This window comes from Lithobates pipiens, unplaced genomic scaffold (genome assembly GCF_037356315.1).
Source record: "Lithobates pipiens isolate NorthernLeopardFrog02 unplaced genomic scaffold, aLitPip1_a1.2 Scaffold_23, whole genome shotgun sequence".
Classification (NCBI taxonomy): domain Eukaryota; kingdom Metazoa; phylum Chordata; class Amphibia; order Anura; family Ranidae; genus Lithobates; species Lithobates pipiens.
In genome coordinates, this window is record NW_027507785.1 from 12,252,742 (window position 1) to 12,277,098 (window position 24,357).

The 24,357-nt window shown below is 44.1% G+C and overlaps 1 protein-coding gene across 4 annotated transcripts in view; it reads right to left on the reverse strand.

Annotated features, from left to right (window-relative positions):
• LOC143927201 (ecto-ADP-ribosyltransferase 5-like) overlaps positions 1-24,357 on the reverse strand; it is an 85,675-nt gene that overhangs the window by 25,658 nt on the left and 35,660 nt on the right. For all 4 annotated transcript variants that reach the window (XM_077451185.1, XM_077451186.1, XM_077451184.1 and 1 more), the window contains exon 2: positions 1,380-1,459. In XM_077451185.1, coding sequence (XP_077307311.1) covers positions 1,380-1,445 — 66 coding nt within the window. In that variant the 5' untranslated portion in view covers positions 1,446-1,459. The remainder of the gene's footprint in view (positions 1-1,379; positions 1,460-24,357) is intronic.

The window sequence follows — 24,357 nt, forward strand, 5'->3', positions numbered from 1 at the left end:
CCCCTGCCATCTTCCCTCTCTATTGTATCTAATCTACTCAACTGCCATCGCCCCCATCCCCTGCCATCTTCCCTCTCTATTGTATCTAATCTACTCAACTGCCACCGCCCCCATCCCCTGCCATCTTCCCCCTCTATTGTATCTAATCTACTCAACTGCCACCACCCCCATCCCCTGCCATCTTCCCTCTCTATTGTATCTAATCTACTCAACTGCCACCGCCCCCATCCCCTGCCATCTTCCCTCTCTATTGTATCTAATCTACTCAACTGCCATCGCCCCCATCCCCTGCCATCTTCCCCCTCTATTGTATCTAATCTACTCAACTGCCACCGCCCCCATGCCCTGCCATCTTCCCTCTCTATTGTATCTAATCTACTCAACTGCCACCGCCCCCATCCCCTGCCATCTTCCCTCTCTATTGTATCTAATCTACTCAACTGCCACCGCCCCCATCCCCTGCCATCTTCCCCCTCTATTGTATCTAATCTACTCAACTGCCACCACCCCCATCCCCTGCCATCTTCCCCCTCTATTGTATCTAATCTACTCAACTGCCACCACCCCCATCCCCTGCCATCTTCCCTCTCTATTGTATCTAATCTACTCAACTGCCACCACTGCCACAAATGTCGTCCCATTTCATTCCATTTCGTATCTAGGAAACCCAGCTGCATCACCTTCAGACACTGCCAACCCCCTTATTGTATTTAGTGTACCCAACTATCATAACCTTCAGCCACCATCATCTCCCTTTCCCTATTGTATCTAATGCACCCAACTACCCACACCTTCATACACTGCAGTCCTCTTTCCCTATTGTATCAAATGTACTCAACTTCCATCATCTCCAACCACTGCCATTTCCCTTTTTTATTATATTTAGTGTATTCAACTGCCCTCACTCTTAGCTATTGCCATCTTCCTTCCTTATTATATTTGGTTTACCCATCTGCTCCACCTCCATCCACTTCCTCTACCTTCCCTTACTTATTTATTGCAATTAACTCCCATTGCTAACAGCCATTAGCTATTGTACTTTATGTGCCTCTACCTTTAACAATCCAAACGCGTCAGAGCAGTGTTATGTAACATGTATTATTATGTTATGTAAAATGTTGGCACTTCATAAATAGGTATTATAATGTGACATAACAGAGATTGATAGGTCTATTATTGTGCAGTTAGTCACGTTCAAATCCTAAAATAATGATCCGGATTTTCGAATGCCTCTTGACATTTTGTTATTGTAATCTAATAAGCTTGAGAGTCTTTTGTAATGTGATGATGAATGTGTAAAACCACTCAAAACCCCATAAAATATCCAATTAGGTGAAACGGCACTTTATATTTTATTGTCTGATCAGTATTCCACGTACTGCGTGCGTCTTCAGAATCCCGAATATCAGGAAGAGGACGAAGCTTGTACACACGAGGAATCTCATTCTCCTACAAGATCCTGTAGAAACAATGGACATGTAGAGTTTTGTCACATATTTGACAGAAGTTGAACATGATACAATAAACATTCTCTAGTAACCTACACTATGTTGTCAAAAGTATTGGGACACCTGCCTTTATACGCATATGAACTTTAATGGCATCCCATTCTTAGTCTCTAGGGTTCAATATTGCGTTGGCCCCACCCTTTGCAGCTGCAACAGCTTCAACTCTTCTGGAAAGGCCGTCCACAAGGTTTAGGAGATGTGTCTATGGGAATGTTTGACCATTCTTCCAGAAGTGCATTTGTGAGGTTAATGTTGGGTGAGAAGGCCTGGCTCGCAGTTTCTGCTCTTATTCATTCCAATGGTGTTCTATCGGGTTGAGGTCAGGACTCTGTTTAGGCCAGTCAAGTTCCTCCACCCCAAACTCGCTCATCCATGTCTTTATGGACCTTGCTTTGTGCACTGGTCCAAATCATTTGGTGGAGGGAGGATTATAGTGTGGGGTTGTTTTTTGGGGGTTGGGCTTGGCTCCTTACTTCCAGTGAAGGGAACTCTTAAGGCGTCAGCATACCAAGAGATTTTGGACAATTTTATTGTCCCAACTTTGTGGAAACAGTTTGGGGATGGCCCCTTCCTGTTCCAACATGACTGTGCACCAGTTCAAAAAGCAAGGCCCATAAAGACATGGATGAGCGAGTTTGGGGCGGAGGAACTTGACTGGCCTACACAGAGTCCTGACCTCGACCCAATAGAACACCGTTGGGAAGAATAAGAGCATAAAGTGCGAGGAAGGCCTTCTTATCCACATCAGTGCCTGACCTCACAAATGCACTTCTGGAATAATGATCAAACATTCCCATAGACGCCCTCCTAAACCTCGTGGACGGCCTTCCCAGAAGAGTTGAAGCTGTTATAGCTGCAAAGGTTGGGACAACTCAATATTGAACTCTATGGACTTAGCCCTTGAACACATAGTCGGAAATTCCGAAGGATTTTGTCCGAAACCGGTGTTGCATACACACGGTCAGACAAAGTTGTCGGAAAATCCAATCGTTCGGAAGGTGATGACGTTCATACGTAACGATGGGACTACGGTCAGGCTAGTAGCCAATAGCTTTGGTCCCGTAATTTGATCTAAGCATGCGTGGCACTTTGTCCAATCGGAATTCTCTACAAACGATCGGACAAAGTCCGATCGGATCATGTTGTTGGAAAATGTTATATCCAGCTCTCAAACTTTGTTGGTCAGACATTCCGACAGAAAAAGTCAGATGGAGCCCACACACGGTCAGATTATCTGACAACATGGTCCGATCAGACATTTTCCGTGTGTACAAGGGCTAAGACTGGAATGTCTTTAAAGTTCATGTACGTGTAAAGGCAGGTGTCCCAATACTTTTGGTAATATAGTGTATTTGTTTCACAGGTGCATGATCTTTCAACGGAGCAGTGTGAAAGCAGTCTTCTTAAACAGAGTCCATCTGGTTTTTGGTTTCATGTAGTTTACGTTTATTAGGCTATGGAAGAGTCACTGGACCTCATACAGGACTAATATTATTCCTTTATAGCTTTGATGGTGAAACACTGAACGCTGACACACCCTTAATTCCAAATATCCTGGGCACATCCATACTTCAATATGATAGGGTTTTAACGACTTGCCTACTGGGCACCTTTAACCTTTTCCTGCCCAGGACAATTTTCAGCTTTCAGCGCTGTCACACTTTGAATGACAATTGCGCGGTCAGGCCACACTGTACCCATATGACATTTTTATATATATTTTTTTTGCACACAAATAGAGCTTTCTTTTGGTAGTATTTAATCACCACTGTTTTTTTTTTGTATATCTTTTGCTAAACAAACAAAAAAGACCAAAAACTAAAAAATTTTTTTTTTTACTAATGTGTGCCAATGAGGCAGCACAGGTGAGCACTAATAGGCAGCAATGATGGGCACTGATAAGGTGGCACTGATGGGCACTGATAGGCGGCACTGATGGGCAGTTATCGGTGGAACTGATGGGCACTAATAGACAGCACTAATGGGCACTAATAGATAGCACTGATGGGCACTGATAGGCTGAACTAATGGGCATTAATGGACAGCACTGATGGGCACTGATAGGCTGAAATGATGGGCACTGATAGGCTGAACTAATGGGCACTAATAGACAGCACTGATGGGCACTGATAGGTGGCACTGATGGACACTAATAGGCAGCACTGATGGGCACTGATAGGTGGCACTGATGGGCACTAATGAAGCTGCATTGATAATTAGGACACTGATGATCAGTGCCCTGATTATCAGTGTAGATGTTCCCTTTCACACTGGCAGGCTACTGGCTCTCTCTCATCTCCTCGCGATGTGACAGCGGGAGGAAAGGAATGCCAATAACTGTCAAGTGTGTTTACATTGTGATCAGCTGTGATTGGACACAGCTGATAACATTGTAAAGAGCCACGGTGCTTGGCTCTTTACCCTGATCTGTGATCAGCTATGTCTAAAAGACACAGTGACCACAGAGCACGCCACAGCGAGGCATCAATAGAAGCCCTCCCAAAACTGGACAACCACACTGTAGATATCATTTGGCTATAGCGCGGTCAGCAAGTGGTTAACAACCAACATATTATTTACCAGAGTGAAATTACGATTTGTTAGATATCAAACATAATATAGATTGGCTGAATTACCCTAGCAGGTCAAATGTATCTTATTAGCCCTCTGGACCTTGTAATATAGGTTTTGTTTTTGATCTTCCTAAATGGTGTCTTCCTATACATTAGTGTAACCATTTTTATAATAAAGGTAATAATTATAAAAGAATTGTGAGGAATATATAAAATATAAAACCTAACCTAAACGTAACTTAAATCATATTTAAGGCTAAACAAGGGCATGAGACCCATAGTGGACAAGAACCATAAGGAATAATTGAAAAGAACTTTGAAGAGGGAGGTTTAGCCCTTGTACACACGATCTGAGATTCCGACGGAATGTGTCCGATCGGACCATTTTGTCGGATATTCCGACTGTGTGTGGTCTCCATCGGACTGTTTCCATCGGAATATCCGACAGACCAAGTTTTCCAACTTGTTGGTAAAATTTTCAGACAAAATGCTCCGATCGGACATACTCCGATCATGTGTAGAGAATTCCGATCGGACAAAGTCAAATTCCTACAGCAAAGCTATTGGCTACTAGCCTGATGGTAGTCCCGTTGTAACAAAATAACTTCATCACGTTCTGAACGATCGGATTTTCCGACAACTTCGTCCAACCGTGTGTATGCAACAGTTTCGGACAAAATCCATCGGATTTGGTTGTCGGAATATCCGACCGTGTGTACAAGGGCTAAGAGGACATGACACCAGTGGTAAAGGGATGGGGTCTGAGCTTCAGGTCGAAAACCAGACTCACAGAGGTGTTGCACAATTTGCTCTGCCAGACTAATTATGACAGGGCTAATTAAGTCGGGGTCTCATTTAGACATGTGTAATTTGTTTCTTTCCAAGTTCATTTTTTAATGAATTTCGTCAAATTTGTTAATTTGGAAACATTCAAATTAATGAAAACCCGTTTAAAGATTTTTTTTTGTATATTCGTAAATTTGAATATTCGAAAATTCATAAATTCGTAAATTCGAAATTCGAAAATCTGAAAATTCAAAAATCTGAAATAATAACTAACTATTAAATTATAGGTATTAGAATTTCCTTTCAAATTTGTCTGTTAGTGAACGTAACGAATATGAATTTATACAAAGTTAGGAATTATCCGAAATAACGAATGCCGTATCTAAACAAATGGAATGGAACGAATTAATAATAATAATAAAAAAATGTATTATCATTATTATTTATAATTATTATTACTTTGTTACATTCCATTTGTTTAGATAATAACAAATAACAATAATAAGAATAATACTTTTTTTTTAATTATTATTAATTTGTTCTGTTTCATTTATGTAGATGCGGCATTTGTTATTTCAGATAATTCGTAACTTCTGACCAGGGATGAGCTTTATGTTCGAGCCAAACTCATGTTCGATTCGAACATTGGCTGTTCGCCAGTTCACCGAACAGCGAACAATTTGGGGTGTTCGAAAGCCGCGGAACATCCTTTAAAAGTCTATGGGAGAAATCAAAAGTGCTCATTTTAAAGGCTTATATGCATGGTATTGTCATAAAAAGTGTTTTTGGGGCCCCTGGGTCCTGCCCCAGGGGTCATGTATCAATGCAAGAAAAAGTTTTAAAAAGGGCAGTTTTTTCCAGAGAAGTGATTTTAATAATGCTTAGAGACAGTTCACACCATAAAAACACAGTCCGGATGCGCTCCAGATGGTTTTTTGCATGCGCGTTTTTGATGTGTTCCAGTGCGTTTTTGATGCATTTTTGATGCAGTCCAGTGCATTTTTCCCCTCTTTTTTTCCCTTAACCTTAAATAAGAACATGGGTGTTCAAGTGCCTTTTTGATGCGTCTAGGTGTGTTCCCGTGAGTTTTTGCTGCTTTTTACAGCATTCCAGTACAGTCCAGTGCAGGAAAAATGAAGAATGTTCTACTTTTTTTCTGGAACTGGAACGCACTGGAACTGCAAGCACTGGTGTGAACTATGCCACTGAAAACCACTTTCTACACCACATGCAGTCCATGCTCTTAAAGTGAAACAATAAAAGTGTAATATTCCTTTAAATTTCGTACCTGGGGGTGTCTATAGTATGCCTGTAAAGGGGCGCATGTTTCCCATGTTTAGAACAGTCTGACAGCAAACTTACTTTTTTTAAAGGAAAAAAAGTCATTTAAAACTACTCACGGCTACAATGAATTGTCGGTTCCGCAATACACATAAAAGTTCATTGATAAAAATTGCATGGGGATTTCCCCACAGGGGAACCCCCGAACCAAAGTTAAAAAATAAATAAATGCGTGGGGGTCCCCCTTAATTCCATACCAGGCCCTTCAAGTCTGGTATGGATTTTAAGGGGAGCCCCGCACCAAAATGAAAAAGAAATGGCGTGGGGTCACCCCAAAAATCCATACCAGACCCTTATTCGAGCATGCAACCTGGCAGGCCGCAGGAAAAGAGGGGGGCATGAGAGAGCGCCCCCCTCCTGAACCGTACTAGGCCATATGCCCTCAAAATTGGGAGGGTGCTTTGAAGTAGCCCCTCACATCACCATGTTGATGGGGAGAAGGGCCTCATCCCCACAACCCTTGCCCAGTGGTTGTGGGGGTCTGCGGGCGGGGGGCTTATCAGAATCTGGAAGCCCCCTTTAACAAGGGGACCCCCAGATCCGGCCCCCCTGTGTGAATTGGTAATGGGGTACCATTTCACAAAAAAAGTGACAAAAAGGTTAAAAAAGACAAGAGACGGTTTTTGACAAGTCCTTTATTAAATTCTTCTTCTTTCTGCTTCTTCTTTCATCTTCTTCTTTCTTCTGGTCTTTCTTCCGTGTTCTTCTTGTTCCTCCAAATTCTTCTTCTCCATCTTCTTCTTTCTCCGCTTTTCTCGTCCCGCATCTTGCTCTGGCTTCTTCTCTGTGCCATCAGCATGATCCGCCTCTGTGGGAGTCTTCAGCCATGTGACGCTTGGATTCTTCTCACACTTCTTAAATAAAGGAGGGCGGGGCCACCCGGTGACCCTGAACTCCACTGACACATGAGGACTTCCCTATGGCTTTCCCCGTGTTGTTAGAGGGGGACAGGGTCACCCGTTTACACATTGATACATGCCCCCCGTGGCAGGACCCAGGCACCCAAACACTTTTTATGACAATACCATGCATATAAGCCGTTAAAATTAGCACTTTTGATTGTTCATGTTCGTGTCCCATAGACTTTAACGGTGTTCGCGCGTTCAAACAAATTATTTGCCTGTTCACATGTTCTGGTGCGAACTGAACGGGGGGTGGGGGGATGTTCGGCTCATCCCTACTTCTGACAAATTTGTATTTGTTACATTCACTAACAGCTAAATATGAAAGGAAATTCCAATACCTAAAATGTAATAGTTATTATTAGTTAGTTATTATTTAGAATTTTCGTTCATTCAAATTTTGGGATTTTCTTTCTTATTTTCGGATTTTTGAATTTATGAATTTAGGAAATTACAAATTTTCGAATTTACAAATTTTTAAAATTTACGGCTCATCCCTACTTCTGACAAATTCGTATTTGTTACATTCACTAACAGCTAAATATGAAAGGAAATTCCAATACCTAAAATGTAATAGTTATTATTAGTTAGTTATTATTTAGAATTTTCGTTCATTCAAATTTTGGGATTTTCTTTCTTATTTTCGGATTTTCGAATTTATGAAATTACATATTTTCAAATTTACATTTTTTTTTTAATTTATGGCTCATCCCTACTTCTGACAAATTCGTATTTGTTACATTCACTAACAGCTAAATATGAAAGGAAATTCCAATACCTAAAATGTAATAGTTAGTTATTATTAGTTAGTTATTATTTAGAATTTTCGTTCATTCAAATTTTGGGATTTTCTTTCTTATTTTCGGATTTTCGAATTTATGAAATTACAAATTTTCGAATTTATAAATTTTTTAAATTTACGGCTTATCCCTACTTCTGACAAATTCGTATTTGTTACATTCACTAACAGCTAAATATGAAAGGAAATTCCAATACCTAAAATGTAATAGTTAGTTATTATTAGTTAGTTATTATTTAGAATTTTCGTTCATTCAAATTTTGGTATTTTCTTTCTTATTTTCGGATTTTAGAATTTATGAAATTACAAATTTTCGAATTTACACATTTTTTAAATTTACGGCTCATCCCTACTTCTGACAAATTCGTATTTGTTACATTCACTAACAGCTAAATATGAAAGGAAATTCCAATACCTAAAATGTAATAGTTAGTTATTATTAGTTAGTTAGTTATTATTTTGAATTTTCGTTCATTCAAATTTTGGGATATTCTTTCTTATTTTGGGATTTTTGAATTTATGAAATTACAAATTTTCGAATTTACACATTTTTCTAATTTACGAATTTTCGAATTGCGATCATAATGAATGACTGGAAAAACAAAGCAAAGGAACCCCCCAATGAAACGAAAACGAACAAATTTTTCGGCAGTGCACATCTAGTCTCATTAGAAGACTCTTGGATACTCTGCTAGTGGACACGTCTGCATTCCTTCTTAGCCAGGCTGTGTTCTGTCATAAGTGCTTCCAGCTGGACTGCGGTCTATCAAATGAGTCAGCTTCTCTGGCGGCCCACCACAGACCACAGACCATTTCTGTTACCGGCTGGATAAAGTTCCTGGAGAATAGCAGTTCTGGGGAGTGACGGCCACAGATGGGAAATCGAAAGTTTATAAGTTGTCCCCAGACCAGGAATAAAGGGAATATCTTTAACCAAGGACACTTGTTTCAGTGACAAGAGGAATGTCCTTTGCTTTGGAGAGATTTATGTCACTTTCCATTGTGTCTCTGGGAATGATGGAAACAATATGAAACAGATGGGGGAAAAAAAAAAATCCCTGAGAAGGGATACTGAATTGGATGCTGATATCCAAGCGGTTACTCAAATAGAAAGGACTTCTCTTCTGGCTGATCGTCCCAAAGCAGTAAAGAACAATAAATTAAAGTGGTCCTTTTTCCCCCTCCTACTCAATCCAACATAGAGAGATTAGAAAAATTTTAAACAGACACTGGAAAATTTTACTTAATGATAGGATTTTGGGGCCCTCTCTCCCAGAGCAGGCTGCCATCATCTTTAGTGGTGCCCGCTCTATTCAGGGCGAGATTGCCTCTAACACCTTAGACCGCTTAAGCAACTTGGTAACCAGTCACGGGCAACAATGAGCGGATCGGGCGGATGACAGGTCACGGCTACTCTATAGGCCTTCCAAACCGATCCACCCAGAAGGAAGGGGGCGAACTCCCTTCTATTTTTCTATCAGATTTTTAGGATCGGATTGGAGGCAGGCGGGAGTTAACGGACAAAAGTCTGTTTACATCTGCCGCTCTGTAGAGGTGAATTGAGGGTCCGATTGGGTAGGGCCAATCGTGTGAAAAGGGCCTAAACTGCTTTCACACTGATGATTACCCACACCGGGGGTGCAGGTTAGTGCTGTGGGTTAAGTGAATTTTGCCATAGACTCTGCCTCTGGCAAAAGCCGGCGCTGTACAGAAAGCATCGGTTTATGGGTTCTGCTCTGCAGCCGTTTTCTTCCTCTACCACCAGCTTCATTCACAACACCGATGCTGTGGTATGACAGGTCGGTAACCTGCGATCTGGGCTTGCTAACCTACCATTCCAGAGCAGGAGGTGGCGGGCCACATCAAAGGCCTCCGCGGGCCACATGTGGCCCCCGGGCCACTGGTTGGCCACCCCTGCCTTAGACCCACCCATGAGCCATTTCCTTTTTTCAGGATTGCAAGGATTTTTTTTTTCCTTTGTAGAAAGTGCAATGTGTGTTTACACAACTCATGTGGCCAACGTAAATCTACCACTTTTGTCTCTATGATTACAATGCAGAGTTATACTTGATCACATGCCCTTGCAAAAAAGGAATACGTGGGTTGAACGATCAGGACTTTCTCCATCAGAGTCAATGAACACATTTCTAAGATCAAACAAGGTTGCATCAAGCACGGTGTTCCACGGCATTATCGGGAACACCATAATAGGGACCCCATGGGCACACAGTTTCAGATAATTGACAAGTTTTTTCCGCATTGGCGGGTCGACTCGTGCCTCAGGGGGGTGTCGCGCCTTGAGACGTACTGGATATTTGAGCTCAAGTGTTACTCGCCCCACGGCATGAATGTCGAATGGGACATTAATTGTTTCATTCACCAGGCTTGAGACTGACTTGTGCTCTAAGTGCGTCCGAGGTTGGGGCACCCCCCCCCCCTTTTCTTTCTTCCCTTCTTTCCCCAGGGGTTCCACATTATTATTATATTATACACGATTTATATAGCACCAACAGTTTACACATTGCTTTACAATATATGGGGGGGGGGGGAACAACACAATTACAGTACAGTTCAATACAGAAGGTACAGGAGGGCCCGGCTCATAGAGCTTACATTCTAAAAGGAGGGGGTGGTGGTACAAAAGGTAATAGCTGCAGAGAATGATTTGATGGGGGTGGCTCAGAGAGAGTTGTTGTTAGGTGGGTGTGGGATAGGCTTCCCTGAATAAAGGAGTTTTCAGGGAACTCTTAAAGGTGGACAGGGTAGGGGCTGAGCGGACACACTGGGCCAGGGAGTTCCAGAGGATGGGAGAGGCTCTGGAGAAGTCCTGAAGGCGAGCATGGGAGGAGGTAACAAGGGAGCTAGAGAGCAGGAGGTCCTGGGAGGAGCGGAGGGGACGATTTGGGCGATATCTGCAGATGAGGTTGGTGATGTAGATGGGGGCGATGTTGTGGATGGCTTTGCATGTTATGGTTAGCATTTTGAATTTTACACGGCGGGGTAGGGGAGGCCAGTGAAGGGATTGGCAGAGAGGGGCGGCAGTCACGGATCAATTCGTGAGGTGTATTATTCTAGCAGCAGCATTCATAATAGACTAAAGGGGGAGGAGCCTGTGTAAGGGTCGGCCATTAAGGAGAGAGTTGCAGTAGTCAAGGTGAGAAATAATCAAGGAGTGAACGAGTTGCTTTGTGGTGTCATTAGTCAGGAAGGGTCGAATTCTGGAGATTATTCCATCATGTGTTAGTTAATCCAGTGCCGTGGATCATCTAACCTTTTTCCAGTAGTACATTTTTATCCAATTACCTTTTAAGATATTTTTGTGTGCAGTTTTAAATAGTCATGTATATATTTTTGAGATCGTCATTTATTTATGGGTCCGTGACAATAATTTTTCTTATTTTGGTCCACCATTTTGGTTTTATGTGTAATTTCCTTTTGTTATTTATCATTTCACATGTAGAACCTCAGGGGACCTAAGATCACAGTGTACCTCTATGTATGTAGCCAGTCATCATGGTTGCGTCCTTTGTGGACGTTGTTGCGTATGCGATGTTCCCTTTTAGAGAACTTTCGTTATGTATGTGGGGATTTGGTTAATTATAGTGATTCTCCCTATGAGAATTTTTTTACACTCACATATATGTATTGTATGTGTATCACTCACTACGCCTCCTCTATGTAGAATTTATTTGAATTGGGCACGCTCCTCCCCCCTCAGGTGATAATGTGGCGTGGCTCTGACGCTGTGTTAGGTGTTGGAGTACGTATGACGTGCATCATGGGCTACGGAAGGGCCAATAACACAGTGGATGGCTCATGATCTGTGTGACCGCCGGATGTTGATGTTATTTCAGGTCGAGGCTTGGCATGCATGAGGCCATCTCAGATCGAGGCTTGGCATGCATGAGGCTATCTCAGGTCGAGGCTTGGCATGCATGAGGCCATCTCAGATCGAGGCTTGGAGCGCTGCCGGTCTGACTGGTGGAATGGATGTCACGTGATCCACGGCTATCCCGGAAATGATGTCACGCTCCACCGTTCCGACTTCATTGTGAGGTTTGGAACGCAGGGGTTTCCATTATTATCCCCACTACGCCCGTTGTACATTGAATCTGCACTTATGATGAGCCTAAGGCCTGGTTTCATTTCTGTGACCTCTATTATGAGGTTTTTTTTTTTTTTGTCTCTAGGGGATGTGCTGTTAGTGAAGGTGGTTCGGAGGCTTGGGACGCACGTCGTCCCGGCACTTCCAGTTTGCTATGACGTGGGTGTTCTTTTCCATTTTGTAATAAGTATAAAGGTGTTAGCAATGTGGGGACCCAAATGATGCCCCAGTTGAAGACCCCTTCTGTCAAAACGCGTCGGCCTTGCACTTTTGTGGCTCCCAGATTGCTTTTATTTTATTCCATTGTATTTTGGATTAATTTTATCTTGTATCTTACAAACCATTGAGAGATTTTTTAACCACTTTCAGCCCCGGACCATTTTGCTGGCTTACGACCAGACCACTTTTTGCAATTCGGCACTGCGTCGCTTTAGCTGACAATTGCGCGGTCATGCGGCGTGGCTCCCAAACAAAATTGACGTCCTTTTTTTCCCACAAATAGAGCTTTCTTTTGGTGGCATTTGATCACCCCTGCGGTTTTTATTTTTTGCGCTATAAACAAAAATAGAGCGACAATTTTGAAAAAAAAGCATAATTTTTTACTTTTTGTTATAATAAATATCCCCCAAAAATATATGAAATTTTTTTTCCCCTCAGTTTAGGCCGATACGTATTCTTCTACATGTGTTTGGTAAAAAAAAAAAAAAAATCGCAATTAGCGATTATTGATTGGTTTGCGCAAAAGTTATAGCATTTACAAAATAGGGAATAGTTTTATGGCATTTTTATTAATAATTTTTTTTTTACTAGTAATGGCGGCGATCAGCAATTTTCTATGTGACTGCGACATTATGGCGGACACATCGGACATTTTTGACACATTTTTGGGACCATTGTCATTTATACAGCAATCAATGCTATACAAAAATGCATGGATTCCTGTGTAAATGACACTGGCAGTGAAGGGGTTAACCAGGGGGTGGCAGTGTAGGGGTTAAGTGCGTCCTAGGGACGTGTTACTAACTGTGGGGGGCTGGACTTTGCGTTAGTGAACACTGATCTCTGCTCCAATCACATGGAGCAGAGATCAGCGTCACTTGTTGCTAGGCAGAAAGGGGAGATGCTGTTTACAACGGCATTTCCCCGTTCAGCCACCCCCATGAGACGATCGCGGGTATCCCCGCGGCAATCGAGTCCGCGGGACCCGCGACCGGACTCACTGGGGTCCCGACCGGCTCGCGATGGCAGGGCGGCAATAAAGATTGGACGTACCTGTACGCCAATATGCCTGCCCGTGCCATTCTGGCGACGTACATCGGCGTGCGCCAGTCGGGAACTGGATAAAGCCCAATAAATGGTTATTGGTTGACCTTCACCATATGGAGCTTTTTCCTATTTTTCCCTTTCCATCCTTCATCTTGCCATTCTTGATCCCTGCCTGTCCATTCCTACGTGGATCCATCCGGGACATCCTTGGCTGCTGCTTAACGCTTCTATGTGGACTTTCATGATCCTGGGATTGGGAGCTGCCTATTAACGCACCCTAGGTGACACCGACAGAAGAATTACAAGCTTTTCTGACCCACTGCCGTAAGATAAGTTCACATGAAAAAAAATAAAATAAAAACCTGACAGAGGTCCTAAAGCTGAACTGTAGGCACATACATTTTAATTTAAATCGGAGGTCCCCTCATAAAATTAATTTAGCATTATTCAGCTGTATTAACTACAATCAACATTTGGAAAAAAAAAAATTTAACTCTCCCTTTCATGTCTGTTGCTAGGGGGTCCCTCGTAATCTGCCTCTTCCTCTCCATGGCGCCTGACGTCATTTCCCTGGGCGCTCGTGCTCGCTGATGCTCCTGGGAGAGGCTTCTCATAATTTCCGAGGGGTCAGTGGGCAGCGCAGAGGGCTTCATTGCTATCACAACGGGGGCAGGCACTTCCGACGATGCTACTTGTTGTGATGGCAACGTCAGAAGTATATATGGTGCTGCGCCGCACATACCGCGCATGCGCGAGAATGGCCCGGTGCATGCTGGTGGCTCAGCTGCACCAGAGCCCGGAAGATAGTGCTTGTGGGCTTCATATGCCCACAAGCACTATGGAAACTGCCAGGAAAGAGGAATATAAGATATATTCCTCTATGAAAGCGACAATCGAGCTCCGATTGAGCACAGAAATGTGAGTGCTATAAATAAGCGTTAGAAACAAAAGATATTTATCCTAAAAAAAAAAAAAAAATGTTAACAGTGGGAACTCTGCTTTGAATTTTATTCCTTAACCACTTCAATACCGGGCACTTTCGCCCCTTCCTGCCCAGGACAATTTTCAGCTTTCAGCGCTGTCGCACTTTGAATGACAATTGCGCGGTCATGCAACGCTGTACCCAAACTAAATTTTTATCATTTTCTTCCCAGAAATAGAGATTTCTTTTGGTGGTATTTGATCCCCACTGGGGTTTTTATTTTTTGCTAAACAAAAAAAGCCCAACATTTTAGAATTTTTTTTAATTTTTTTTTACAGGTGGCACAGATGGGCAGGTACTGATTAGTTACTGACAGGTGTTACTGATGGGCACTGGAATGGACACTGATTGGCACTGTGGTGGGCTCTGATTGGCACTGTGGTGGGCTGTGATTGGCACTGTGGTGGGTACTGATTGGCACTGTGGTGGGCTCTGATTGGCACTGTGGTGGGTACTGATCGGCACTTTATTGGGCGCTGGTAGGGGGTTATGATGTGGCACTGACTGGGCACCGATTGGCAGCTTTTAATTACATCTGATGGAGCTTTGCTGATAATCAATGTGCTGATTATCAGCACAGACCCCCCCCCCCGCCCAACAGGGAGAGCTGGCGATCGGCTACGATCGGCTCTCCCTGTCAGCGCGAACCGAGGAATGCTGTTTATCGGCACTTCCTGGTTCACACTGTGATTGGTCATAATGCGGCATGTCAGAATGACACGCCGCGAATCGCCATGATGCGCGCCCCCACGGGCATGCACCGGCATGCTATCCTACTAGACGTCATATGACTCCCAGTCAGGATAACAGAACCACTTCCCGGACGTCAACCTGCTATTGACCGGGCAGGAAGTGGTTAAAGTGTTACTAAACCCAGGAGCCTGCATTCATTATATCTGGTCTCCCACAGTACACAGAACATGGAAATGCAAATGTTTTAGTAAATATAAACGGCTAAATACCCTCTCTCATCAGCAGTGTATAGCAGAATTGTGACTTCTATCAGTGCCTGGTTAAAGTTTGTAGGAGGAATTTTTATACTGCCCTGAGCTGTCAGGATCCAGGACCCCTGAACCTCTGTCTGGACTGTGCCGATTCTCCCTGTGCTGATCACATGAACCCTCCTAAGAAAAAAAAACAAAAACCCCAAAAACTCTCTAGTAATACACACCAAACTGAGCATGTGCAGCATGCCCCCAATTATCTGTACTATCAGGAGATGGATTGGGGACAATGGAAGAAGGGGCGGATCAGAGAAGATAGGAACAAACAGCCTTTTTACACAATGCAGAGGATTAACCCCTTAAGTTTAACAGTGAGTATAACAAGCATGCTTTACTGCCAGTACACACTGATTTTACTGTTGAGGGTTTGGTAACACTTTTAACCACTTTCAGCCCCGGACAATTTTGCTGGTCAAAGACCAGACCACTTTTTGCGATTCGGCACTGCGTCGCTTTAACTGACAATTGCGCGTTCGTGCAACGTGGCTACCAAACAAAATTGATGTCCTTTTTCCCCACAAATAGAGCTTTGTTTTGGTGGTATTTGATCACCCCTGCGGTTTTTATTTTTTGCGCTATAAACAAAAATAGAGCGACAATTTTGAAAAAAAAACACATTATTTTTTACTTTTTTATAATAAATATCCCCCAAAAATATATAAAAAAACATTTTTTTCCCTCAGTTTAGGCCGATACGTATTCTTCTACATATTTTTGGTAATTGTTTTTTACAATAAGCGATTATTGATTGGTTTGCGCAAAAGTTATAGCGTTTACAAAATAGGGGATAGTTTTATGGCATTTTTATTAATAATTTTTTTTTTTACTAGTAATGGCGGCGATCAGCGATTTTTATTGTGACTGCGACATTATGGCGGACACATCGGACATTTTTGACACATTTTTGGGACCATTGTCATTTATACAGCAATCACTGCTATACAAATGCAGTGATTCCTGTGTAAATGACACTGGCAGTGAAGGGGTTAACCAGTGGGTGGCAGTGCAGGCGTTAAGTGTTCCTAGGGGCGTGTTACTAACTGTTGGGGGCTGGGCTTTCCTTTAGTGAACACTGATCTCTGCTCCAATCACATGGAGCAGAGATCAGCGTCACTTGTTGCTAGGCAGAACGGGGAGATGCTGCTTACAACGGCATCTCCTAGTTCAGCCACCCCGTGAGACGATCGTGGGTATGCCTGTGGCGATCGAGTCCACGGGACCCGCGAACGGACTCACGGGGGTCCCAACCAGCACGACGGCGCGCTCACGATGGCAGGGCGGCAAATTTAAAGGGACGTACAGGTACACTCATTTGCCTGTCCGTGCCATTCTGCCGACCTACATCGGCGTGCGCCGGTCGGGAAGTGGTTAAGTGGTTGTAAACTCTATTGAAAAAAAGAAAAGAAACCTGCAAAACAAATGCATAATGAGCTAGTAAGCATAACATAGCATACTAGCTCATTATGAATTACTTACCTGAGATCGAAGCCCCCGCAGCGGTCCTCGCTCACCGCTCCAGCGGCCGACATCTCCCCGGGGACTTAGCCCTTGTACACACGGTCGGAAATTCCGACCACAAAATCCATCTGTTTTTTTCCCGACGGATTTTGTCCGAAACTGGTGTTGCATACACACGGTCGGGCAAAGTTGTCGGAAAATCCGATCGTTCAGAATGTGATGACTACGTTCAGCCTAGTAGCCAATAGCTTTGCTCCGGTACTTTGATCGGAGCATGCGTGCCACTTTGTCCGATCGGAATTCTCTACAAATGATTGGAAAAAGTCTGATCGGATTTTGTTGTCGGAAAATTTGAGATCCTACTCTCAAATATTTTCCGTTGGAGTCTGACTCCGATGGAAAAAGTCAGATGGAGCCCACACACAATCGGATTTTTCAACAATATAATCCGATCGGACCTTTTCCGTTGAAATTTCCAACCGTGTGTACAAGGACTAACTTCCGGGTACCGCGGCTCCGGCGCTGTGATTGGCCAGAGCCGCAATGACATCACTCCCGCGCATGAGCGCGGGAGCCGCGAGGAACGGCACAGTACAACTGAAGCAACGGCACGTACAGGCCATTGCTTCAGTTTGCTTAGGTGCACATGTGCCGATGACACAGGGATATCTCCTAAACCAGGGATATGCAATTAGCGGACCTCCAGCTGTTGCAGAACTACAAGTCCCATGAGGCATAGCAAGACTCCGACAGCCACAAGCATGACACCCAGAGGCAGAGGCATGATGGGACTTGTAGTTTTGCAACAGCTGAAGGTCTGCTAATTGCATATCCCTGTCCTAAACCATGCAGGTTTAGCAAATATCCATGGTAGCTACAGGTAAGCCTAATTCTAGGCTTACCTATAGTTTAAAGAGGTTGTAAAGGGTTTACAACCACTTTAATAGCCACAAAGGATATAAATATACTTTGTGTACTCAAAATGTCTTTACAAACCTAGATGTTACCTCGTAAAAATGTCAGGGGCATCATCACTGTGCTGTACATAAGCCTGTACAGAGAGCTGTAGGAGGAGCCCAGTAGGCTCCACCCACTACAGGCTGCCTGCAGAAAATGACAGGATAGGGGGGGGGGGGGGGGGGCGCAGACAAGACCAGTACCCCTGCACAAGGAGAGAGAGCAGAGCTGTGGGAGGGGCCTAGCAGGCTCCATCCACTACAGGCTGCCTGCAGAAAACTACAGGAGGGGGGCGGAGAAAATCCCCACCTGGGGACAAAAGGTAAAAAACACAGAGCACATTCTTTTGCAAGATTTGGAACAGTGGTGTCTCCAGCTTTCATATTTGGGGGGGCAGGGACAAAAGTAGGGGGGCAAACTATAAAACGCAATATACAGTATCTCACAAAGGTAAGTACACCCCTCACATTTTTGTAAATATTTTATTCTATCTTTTCATGTGACAACACTGAAGAAATGACACTTGTCTACAATGTAAAGTAGTGAGTGTACAGCTTGTATAACAGTGTAAATTTCCTGTCCCCTCAAAATAACTCAACACACAGCCATTAATGTCTAAACTGCTGGCAAGAAAAGTGAGTACACCCCTAAGTGAAAATGTCCAAATTGGGCCCAATTAACCATTTTCCCTTCCTCGGCTCTAGATGACGTTCCAGTGACGAAACGCACAGGGCGGGGCTAACAGCATCAATGCATCACTTTGTAAATATTTTATTATATCTTTTTATGTGACAACACTGAAAAAATGACACTTGTCTACAATGTAAAGTAGTGAGTGTACAGCTTGTATAACGGTGTACATTTGCCATCCCCTCAAAATAACTCAACACACAGCCATTAATGTCTAAACCGCTGGCAACAAAAGTGAGAACACCTCCAAGTGAAAATGTCCAAATTGGGCCCAAAGTGTCGATATTTTGTGTGGCCACCATTATTTTCCAGCACTGCCTTAACCCTCTTGGGCATGGAGGTCACCAGAGCTTCACAGGTCACCACTGGAGTCCTCTTCCCCTCCTCCATGACGACATCACAGAGCTGGTGGATGTTGGAGACCTTGCGCTCCTCCACCTTCCGTTTGAGGATGCCCCACAGATGATCAATAGAGTTTCGGTCTGGAGACATGCTTGGCCAGTCCATCACCTCACCTTTCCCCTCAGCTTCTTTAGCAAGGCAGTGGTGGTCTTGGTGATGTGTTTGGGGTCATTATCATGTTGGAACACTGCCCTGCGGCCCAGTCTCCGAAGAAGGATCTTCAGTATGTCACAGTACATGTTGGCATTCATGGTTCCCTCAATGATCTGTAGCTCCCCAGTGCCGGCAGCACTCATGCAGCCCCAGACCATGACACTCCCACCACCATGCCTGACAGTATACAAGACACACTTGTCTTTGTCCTCCTCACCTGGTTGCCGCCACACACACTTGTCACCATCTGACACCAAATGCGTTTATCTTGGTCTCATCAGACCACAGGACATGGTTCCAGTAATCCATCTCCTTAGTCTGCTTGTCTTCTGAAAACTACAGTCTTCCTTGTGCATCATCTTTAGAAGAGGTTTCCTTCTAGGACAAAAGCCATGCAGACCAATTTGATGCAGTGTGTGGTGTATTGTCTGAGCACTGACAGGCTGACCCCCCACCCCTACAACCTCTGCAGCAATGCTGGCAGCACTCATATGTCTATTTCCCAAATGCAACCTCTGGATATGACGCTGAGCATGTGACCTCAACTTCTTTGGTGGACCATGGCGAGGCCTGTTCTGAGTGGAACCTGTCCTGTTATACCGCTGTATGGTCTTGGCCACCGTGCTGCAGCTCAGTTTCAGGGTCTTGGCAATCTTCTTATAGCCTAGACCATCTTTATATAGAGCAACAATTCTTTTTTTCAGATCCTCAGAGAGTTCTTTGCCATGAGGTGCCATGTTGTACTTCCAGTGACCAGAATGAGAGAGTGAGAGCGATAACACCAAATTTAACACACCTGCTCCCCATTCACACCTGAGACCTTGTAACACTAACGAGTCACATGACACCGGGGAGGGAAAATAGCTAATTGGGCCCAATTTGGACATTTTCACTCTGGTGATCTCCATGCCCAAGAGGGTTAAGGCAGTGCTGGAAAATAATGGCGGCCACACAAAATATTGACACTTTGGGCCCAATTTGGACATTTTCACTTAGGGGTGTACTCACTTTTGTTGCCAGCGGTTTAGACATTAATGGCTGTGTGTTGAGTTATTTTGAGGGGACAGGAAATTTACACTGTTATACAAGCTGTACACTCACTACTTTACATTGTGGCAAAGGGTCATTTCTTCAGTGTTGTCACATGAAAAGATAGAAGAAAATATTTACAAAAATGTGAGGGGTGTACTCACTTATGTGAGATACTGTATATATATATATATATATATATAAATATATATATATATATATTTCAAAAATAGAATGCACTTCACTGATCACTACACTGACCTACTTGATTCCTACACTGACAACTACACTAACCTACCTGATTCTTATACTGACCACTACACTGACCTACCTGATCTCTACACTGACCACTGCACTAACCTACCTGATTCCTATACTGACCACTACACTAACCTACCTGATTCCTATACTGACCACTACACTAACCTACCTGATTCCTACACTGACCTAACTGTCCACTACACTAACCAACCTGATCCCTACACTGACTTACCTCTCCACTACACTAGCTTACCTGATAACTACACTGACTTACCTCTCCACTACACTAGCTTACCTGATTCCTACACTGACTTACCTGTCCACTACACTGACCTACCTGATTCCTACACTGACCTACCTGTCTACTACACTGACCTACCTGATTCCTACACTGACCTACTTGTCCACTACACTGACCTACCTGATCCCTACACTGACCACTACACTGACCTACTTGTCCACTAAACTAACCTACCTGATTCCTAAACTGATCACTACACTAGCCTATCTGATTCCTACACTGACCACTACACTGGCCTAACTGTCCACTACACTGACCAACCTGATCCCTACACTGACCACTACACTGACTTACCTCTCCACTACACTAGCTTACCCGATTCCTACACTGACCTACCTGTCCACTACACTGACCTACCTGATTCCTACACTGACCTACCTGTCCACTACACTGACCTACCTGATTCCTACACTGACCTACCTGTCCACTACACTGACCTACCTGATTCCTACACTGACCTACCTGTCCACTACACTGACCTACCTGATTCCTACACTGACCTACCTGATTCCTACACTGACCACTACACTAATCTACCTGATTGATACACTGACATATCTGATTCCTACACTAACCTACCTGATTCCTACACTGACATATCTGATTCCTACACTAACCTACTTTATTCCTATACTGACCATTACACTGACCTACCTGATTCCTACCCCCTCCATTGGTGGTGGTGGGGGGACATGTCACATCCTCAGCTATGAGGGGCTCATGCTGAGACTTGTAGTCTCTCACTTTTGTGGGTTCACATCCCCCATAGATTAATGACTACAAGTTCCAACACGAACGCCTCAGATCTAAGGATGTGACTCCCTCCAAAATTGAAGGAGTACAAGTCCCAGCATAAACCCATGAGAACCAAGGGTGTACATTTTGGAATCTTTGCCATTCCCTTTGTAACATCACAGTAGCTTAAACTAGCCTAAACACCATGGGCAGAAGTGGAGTATTCGGTAAGTATGTTTTTCATTAATTTTTTTCCCCCACACAGATGGAATAAGGGGATTTTATTTAATAGGATAGGGACAGGGGATTTTTTGCACTATTTTCCCTTGTGTGGGAATGGGAATGGGTTAGAACCCCTGTCAGGATTGTATTGCTGTCTCTGTCCCAACTTGGAGGGGGGAATCTCCCTTTCTGTTGATTCTGGTGACCATTGCAGCAATACCCCCACGGTAGTCGCTGGTTAATTGGACCTATTTTCCCCCCACTCACAGCATGCACAGCCAGGCACACAGCATTTTCAGCACTCTTCCTTTGGTTCAAGAATCAGTCTAGGTGTTTCTTGAACAGGAACTTGAATAGGGATTGGGATCATGGTATACCCCTGTGGAAATACACAATTTGAGGACTGCTAGGCTTCTGGCTCTGAACTGGGATGCAGGCTGTATTGGATTGAACTCTGGCTGCACTGTATTCTCCTAGTTGGCTTGCAAAACTTCTGGCTGTCTTGCAGATCTCCTGGCTGCATTGAGCACATTTTGAGCAGTATTGCATGCCCCCTGGCTGTCTTGCACAACTACTGGCTGTGCTGCACTGGCTTGTCAGATCAAGGCAACCTTACAGTCACATTGCCTCTGTACAGCAGGATCACGACTCAGTCCCAGAATATTTGATTTCCTTCCACCAACTCTCTTCTGGCTTTTCTGAGTCTCTATACCAGGCTCTGTTTGGTAGGCCTCCTAGCTATGCCTAGGGGGGACCCCAATGTCTTTAAAAGCTCTTCAAGCCTCTTCTCTGTCTCTCTCTCTCAGGACAGGGGACCCAGGAGCTCTTCACTCTGCTTGCAGGCCTCAGAATATTTATGGGCTCTCCCTCCACCTTCTCGGCACACCTCCCCAGGGATTGGCCAGTGCTCCATAAATATTCAGACTGCTGGTTCTGATCTCCCGTCCACTATACTGTCCGAATTTTCTAGAAGACAGTAGTGAGTAGCAGAACAGCATCCTGCGAGACACTGAACAGCCCCAAATAATCAACCCCTGCTCCACTGTTTACAGAGGAGATCACACAATTTACCTATCAGCTTACCATGGACTAAGAAGGTGCTACACCATTATCACCAGCACTGATAGGGAGGGGAAATCAAAAACTCTGAGTTGCTACCAGAACAGAAATTAGGTAACTATTTTAACTGGGACTAATGCCGCATACACACAATCGGAATCCTCGTCGGAAAAAGCTCTGATGGTTTTCCCGCCGGAAATTCGGCTCAAGCTGTCTTGCCTACACACAGTCACATCAAATTCCGATCGTTTAGAACGCGGTGACGTACAGCACGTACGACGTGACTAGAAAAAGGAAGTTCAATAGCCAGTAGCCAATAGCTTCTGTCTCGTAGTTGAATCTGAGCATGCGTGATTTTATGGCGTGTCGGAATTGCATACACACGATCGGAATTACCGATAGCATGTTCTCAATTTTCCCAACGGAAAAACGTTCTATCAAATTTTTGGCTGGCGGAAATTCGGCCAGCTAAATTCCGATGGAGCGTACACACGGTCGCATTTTTCCGATGAAAAGCTCTCATCAGTCTTTTTCTTAGCCGGAATACCGATCGTGTGTACGCAGCATAACAGTTCTGTTGACAACTGTCCTGGCTTTGGTGAACGTTCTACTCACTTCTTCTATTGGCAGTGTATTATTATAATCACCAGGATGTACGAGGTACAGAATGGTATCGGAAAGTGATCCTGCCATTGTAGAAGACCTCGAGTTAAAGAGGAAGTAAACCCTGATGGGTGTTACTTCCTCTTTCATTCCCTGCAAAGGTAAAGCATAATGGACTACTGTGCATCGCATCGCATCACATCGCATAGTAGTCCATTATGTGTCACTTACCTGACACAGGAAAGTCACCGCTCTCCCCTGTAGTTCCGAGCGTCCATCTTCTCGGTGGGTCTCGCTGCTCCGGCGCTGTGATTGGCCGGAGCAGCGATGACGTCACTCCCGCGCATGCGCACGGGAGCCGACATTCGCGGCATATCGCTGCGATCTGCGGCTTACCCAGTGTGCCTGCGCGCCGCTATCTACGGCGCATGCACCGTAGACAGCGGTGGCTGTCTTCAGGTAAATATCTCCTAAACTGTGTAAGCCTTAATCTATTCCTACACTGACCTACCTGATTCCTACACTGACCTACCTGTCCACTACATTGACCTACCTGATTCCTAAACTGACCTACCTAATTCCTATACTGACCACTACACTGACCTACTTGTCCACTACACTGACCTACCTGATTCCTACACTGACCTACCTGATTCCTATACTGACCACTACACTGACCTACTTGTCCACTACACTGACCTACCTGATTCCTATACTGACCACTACACTGACCTACTTGTCCACTACACTGACCTACCTGATTCCTACACTGACCACTACACTGACCTACTTGTTCACTACACTAATGTACCTGATTCCTACACTACAGATCACTACACTAACCTACCTGATTCCTAAGTTGATCACTACACTAACCTACCTGATTCCTACACTGATCACTACACTGACCTACTTGTTCACTACACTAACCTACCTGATTCCTACACTGACTAAAACACTGACCTACCTGATTCCTACACTGACTAATACACTGACCTACCTGATTCCTATACTGTCCACTACACTGACCACTACACTGACCACTGCACTAACCTACCTGATTCCTACACTGATCACAACACTGACCTACAGATCACTACACTAACCTACCTGATTCCTAAGCTGATCACTACACTAACCTACCTGATTCCTACACTGACCTACCTGATTCCTACACTGACCTACCTGTCCACTACACTGACCTACATGATTCCTACACTG